The following is a 6,027-nucleotide window of genomic DNA, read 5'->3' as shown; positions in this document are numbered from 1 at the left end:
TGAACTAATATATAAATAAATAGACAAAATACATAAATATAAGCTTACAATTATTTTTACCCCTTTAAAATTTTCATTTTCTGTCAATTTTATAGTTTTATATGTTCGATTCAAGCTTTAGAATACTAGAAGTTTATTTACATGATCATTATACCTCACTTCAAACTTATTTTTAATAAAAGTTACAATATATTACACGTTTGTCTAAAAATACTAATTTATCTATAAAATATATTACAACCTTCAAATTTGTTTCTTATTAAAATTTTAAAGTGAAAACGAAAGAATAATGTTCGAAATCGCTAGATGTTCGATCGAAAAATGCTCGACTCGATTTTGGCTCGGTTTGAATTTCAGCCGTTTGGTTTGGGTCGGTTGTAAACGAGCCAAGCAACGAGCTAGCCTTCACTCGGTTCGGCTCGTGAACAGGACTCAACGTAAACACGCTTACTGTAAAACGCAACACATCGCAAACTAATAAATATGCAACTCAAATATATCATAACTCAAATATATCATAAGTCATACACTAAAGTTATCTTGAAATGATGCAAACAGTAACTGCATCAACAACACAACCACACAAGACATGAAACCATATACTCTTTACTTCACTATGCCAACACCTCTTCACTCTTCCTCGTTCTCGGTTTCGCTCCAACCACTATGCAAAGTCGACCGCGGGGACCCACAACCGCTTCCACCCCTCACGAACCCATAATACACCATCGAGCCACATCCTTCGCCCAAAGCTTTAAACTTTGTTTCTTCAACATTGTAATTATACCCTTTCACATTAATATTATGATCACCATCCAAGTGATCTTTCGGCTCATGACCATACACGTTCACGTGCAAAGCCAACGAGAACTCACTAGGCTGAAAACAAACCCACACCCTTTCAACCAAACCGGTTAAATCCATAGACTTGAAATCATATCCAACCGCTTCAAAGCTCGCATAACTAAACCCGTCTTCTGGAGTCACATGAATGGTGGATATCGCGTCCCCTTCTATAGCATTCATCGAGTATCCACACGGGTCGAAGTCAAAATCACAAATTTTAGATTCCGGAAGTATATTCCGAATCCTGGAATCTTCGGTCATCACGGCTGCAGAGCTCGACTCGGACTTGTAAAACACCGATGCATTCATTTTGCTTAAACCTGTCATACACATCTCCATTGTGTAAACCGGGACAACGCGTGTCACAACATCTGCAGACTCCGCTGAAGCGGAGTACACGTGCCATTTCTGATCCTTGCCTATGACATATGCATTGCTACCCAAACCAAGCTTTCCAAAGAGGCTATCGAGAACCATTACTTCTTCGGTGAAGCTGCGGTGAGGAAACACTTGAGCACCGGGAAATATGAAGCTTCCACGCGTATACCTTACAGATTTCACAGTAAGACACAATTCACCAGATAATTTAAGTATCGGTGGGATTGAAAGAAGCAGCTTGGTGGTGCCACATGTTTTGATTATGATCTTATACGAATACACGAACAAACTGGACTCAGAAAGAACATATGAATCCAGTGAATCGTTTGATAGTGAAGAAACAATAGTGCATTCGGCGGGTGCCAAAAACTCATCAAGTTGGTTCCTGTTCAACGCGCGCAGACCTCTGCAATACGGGCCGAGGTTAGAAAAGGAAATCTCAAATCTTTTTTCAAAACCTTCGAATCCAATGGCGGACACCGCAGAAGTCATCTTGAGGACGAAAGGGTAATAAACGAAAAGAAACGAAAAACGGTAGCAAAATAACAGAATTAAACGGTTTTATCTAGAGATTATCAGATTATGCAGCGCGGATGATAAAACTCAGGAGGGCTTGCGGGTGCACTGCAAGATACAAAATAAGAATATCAAAGTTAGAAATATAGAATATTAATCAAGTAACAGTTTTATAATAACAAAATCGAATGCTAAACGATGAAAACGGAGGCTTACGTTAGAGTAAGCAGCAGATTTGAACTTCTCGAGCCCACCGTTTGGTCGAACGTCTTCAATTCCGTAGCCTAGGGGAGCTTCGTATGATAAGGATTTAGTACTAGAGTTTTTACCAGCTTTTGACTCCATTGAACATTCAGTTGTCCTGCATAAAACATATATACAACAATCAATCTCATTGTTGTTAACACAAGTATGTAATTAAGAATCTGATTACAAATTAATGCAGCATGTAATATAATTAACAATCTTTTCCTTAATGTCATGTGAAACTAAATCATCAATTCACACAATCCAGGACTAGAGAATTTGATATATGAAATTGGGTAAAAGAAGGTTAATTTATATTATTTTAATTATACTTATATATAACTATAACTACAAAGTTTATATATATATATATATGACCAGAGTGGCGAAGCTTGGACTAAGATACCGAGGGGGGCGGGCTCAAATTTTCGGCCGAAAACGGCTAAAATTTACACTATGTATAAAAAATTAATTTTGCCCGACCGAAAACGGCTAAATTTTACACTACGTATAAAATATTTAAGCCAAAAACGACTAAATTTTACACTACGTATAAAAATAAATCTTACGAAAACGGGTAAATTTACACTAATGCATACAAAAAGGGGGGGAGGACCACCCGGGCCCTAAGTAACCTTCGCCATTGATCAGATGGGATCAGTACAAATGAATTAACTTACTAAACGTACAAATAACTAGCATAGAGTAAATATTATTATTACTCTACAATTTTGAAATTAGAGTAATTACACAACAAAAAAATGTAGAGGAATAAATATTGCTCTAATTCAAAAATTGTAGAATAGTAAACAATAATAATTACTCTAGTGTTAACGTAATTACCCTGGCTATTCATAGGTTACTCGCGTTAAGAGCTGATTATATTTAATCCTAAATCCTAACATTATATATATATGACAATAAGTATTTAACAAATTAAACAAAAGTTGTACAAACAATAGCTTTGTATATCCATTTCCTTTTAGAGATGTTCAATTCGAGTTTTTAACAAGCAGATCTCAAGTTAACTTATAGCTCATTTACACCAAATTTATATATGTACGTACAAGCAAAAACATTTATGAAAACAAAAATCAATTCATTTAATATAATAAAACTTACGGATGAAAAACTAATGAAAAAGAATGATAAGTCCGCAATAAGAAGGCTTCAAATGGATCAAAAGCCTGAAACATATAGCAAAATAAAATTTAAAAAAACCGTTACAAATGCATAAAACGAATGATTAATATCAATAGAATGATGATCAAAAGGTGAACAACATATACGCATACCGATTAATATAATATGGATCTAATTTGGATTAACTAATCGATCAAGAAAACAAGAATGACGTAGGGTTGATATATATAAAGGGTTTGAGGATATGTGGGTGATAATGAAAGTAGGGTTGATTTATATACGTGTTTTGAATGCTTAACATGTACGCTTAATATGTTGACACGTGTGGAATGACCTTTTTGTCCTCGATGGTTAAGGTATATCCAATGACGTGGAGTGTAGTTTTCATGTTATTTAGGGTCCCACAAAATATGTATGTTAAAATAAAAATATGTATATTATATTTTAGTTTGAATTTAATGTTATTGTTGTGTCGCTCGCGAGCTACTTAATCTATGAGTAATAACAGGCTTGAAACGAGTCAAGACTTTATTAAAGATTGTTTAGTTGTAGAGTTTGAGCTCAAGTCTTGTATGTGAGCTCCAGTGGCTGAGCTTGGATGAAGATGTCAAGGGGGCCGAACGAAAATACACATTAAAAAAACTGTAAACAGAGGGGGCCGGGATCAAATTTTTGGTTGAAAACGGGTAAATTTACACTATGTATAAAAAATGTCGGGCGAAAACGGATAAATTTACACTACTAAGCAAAAAAACGGAAGGGGTCGGGGTCACCCCTGGCCCCAACTATCCTTCGCCTCCTGGTGAGCTCATTTAGGCTTGTGGAATTTATTATTTTTAAATGGTGAGTTTATGTCATCTTTGGGAAACTTAAATTCAAGACCTCTCAATTGTTGGTGTTTTAGAGGCTTTGCCAGATGAGTAAGAAATCTCATTGGTCAAGCTTTTTGATGCTTGTGTATTTTAAGTTTTGCCTAACTTTGACTTCTATGTATTAATTTTACTTTGCACAGTCAAGCTCATGCCGAGACCAAGCTTTGGCTCGTTTAAGGTATTTGATAACATAATTTTACAATTTAGGGTTGATTACCGCACAAGCTTGTATTGAGGTTTGACTCGTGTAAGGTTTTACTCAATTTATGTAAATCATTAAAACATATATAACGACTCAAGCCCAGGCATGAAAAATCAGCTCACAAGCTAAACTCAAGCTTTAGAAAAAGAGCTCAAAACAAGCTGAGCTCGAGCTCTGACAAAAACCTGGTTGAGTTTGGGCCCGGCTCCTTTACACCTTTAATATATATTAAAACATATATTTGTAACAAGCGTATCAGATATAGGTGATGTGTATGTATAACGTACAAAGATTTTGGTTTGCCTTTAATAGCTAACTTGGTTTGGATAAGTTCCATGCCTAATACCTAACATATATATCCTCTGTTTTCATTCTCTATTTCTTCATCATGCCCTTTGAGATTTCTAGTAACCAATGAAGTTGCTACGTATGAATAGAATGGTAATGTATTAACTAGTGATCACACAAAATAAAAATCATATAAGTCAAGCCTACAACTTTTTTGAACTTTAGTCTATTTGGTACGAATATAATGAAACGTATTATTTCCATTTCATTTTCTGGTTTAATTAACTAATAAAATAAATTATTATTTTATGTTTATTGATAGGCAAGAAAAGTGATAAGGGTGTCAAAAAAGTTGAGTGAAAAAGGATTTGAATGGAATGAAAAGAAATATCGTGAGGTGCTGACGAGTAGTTTTATAGTTACAGTGTTTACAAAGATCTTGGTCTTTTTTTATTGAGCCACCCGACTTACTCGTGTCTTTCCCAAAATGTTGTATGTGGGGGTCAACATTGGTCTCCTCCATTGAAGAACACATGCTTCCTACTATAGGTGGGCAAATAAACCGATTAATTGTATCAACTCGAAAATCAAATCAAAACTGAACCGTTTGATACCAATTATGTATAAACCAATTTGTAACTTTCTCCACAAAAACATGCTTAAAACTGGTTAACCGAACCAAAACTGGCCAAAACCCAAACCGAAACCTATCATAACCAGGTCAAGAAACCGGTGTCAACCCAAACCGATCATAAAATGATTGTGATATTTGTTGATCAAACCGAACCGATTTATACACCTCTATATCCTACCACTACACAACACTATAAGGCTATGTGTAGTGAAATGACAACAAAATGGGGCGTTTTGTGCCATGTGGCATACAGTCAGCAAATATTGAGTTTTTTTTATAGGGGTGTAGTGGTGTTGTAGCCCAATATATATACACTAGCTTTTATCCCCCGTGTTACGGGGTTGTATATATTATTCGTTTATAATATTTATATATCTTTTAGGATTTCAATTTTAATTATGTAAGAAATTAATAATATACTTAGGATTTGATTATTAAAGAGTTTCAAAAATAAATGAGATGTTATAACTCGTTTTAAAAGCTATATAGGTTTTGTAAGACCCATGACATGCTTAATTTTTTTACTATAAAATTGCTTCTTAATTATAAATAATATATTTTAAAAAAAAATTAATATATTAATTTTTAGCATATCTTTATTTTATAGGTTTTTCATATCATGAATCTGATGAGATTAATTTTAAATTTAATGAGATGTTATAACCCGTTTAAGGACTATTTAGCTTTGGTGAGACCCATACCTGTGAGTTCGGGTCATATTCATAACAAACCTTCGTTTACAAATAATGCAATCTGGTAGCTTAAGAAATTGTAGGGAGCAACCCGAGAACTTTTAAAGGTTTCGATTATATATATTATAGATATATATACCACACACAACACAATATAATAATAATAATATTCTTCAAAGAGATCCAGGGACTATAAACACCCAATCCCCC

The 6,027-nt window shown here is 34.4% G+C and overlaps 1 protein-coding gene across 1 annotated transcript; it reads right to left on the bottom strand.

Annotated features, from left to right (window-relative positions):
• Window positions 1-553: 553 nt before the first annotated feature.
• Window positions 554-3,171, bottom strand: LOC143539711 (S-adenosylmethionine decarboxylase proenzyme-like). The gene is made up of 3 exons (XM_077032942.1): window positions 3,109-3,171; window positions 1,957-2,101; window positions 554-1,848 (listed from the first exon to the last, which is right to left on the bottom strand). Exon 3 carries the CDS (start codon window positions 1,714-1,716, stop codon window positions 631-633), a length of 1,086 nt encoding a protein of 361 aa, XP_076889057.1. The 5' UTR covers window positions 1,717-1,848; window positions 1,957-2,101; window positions 3,109-3,171; the 3' UTR covers window positions 554-630.
• Between the last annotated feature and the right edge of the window lie 2,856 nt (window positions 3,172-6,027).

Source organism: Bidens hawaiensis, unplaced genomic scaffold (genome assembly GCF_021521415.1).
Source record: "Bidens hawaiensis isolate Kalapana, Puna unplaced genomic scaffold, B.hawaiensis_p1.1 tig00012010_1, whole genome shotgun sequence".
NCBI lineage: Eukaryota > Viridiplantae > Streptophyta > Magnoliopsida > Asterales > Asteraceae > Bidens > Bidens hawaiensis.
The sequence above is the reverse complement of the archived record's forward strand: the minus strand, read 5'-3'. Positions and strand labels throughout refer to the sequence as shown.

Excerpts from the sequence above, each read along its gene's own strand:
- LOC143539711 (XM_077032942.1), bottom strand. The coding sequence starts at position 1,716 with ATGACTTCTGCGGTGTCCGCCATTGGATTCGAAGGTTTTGAAAAAAGA.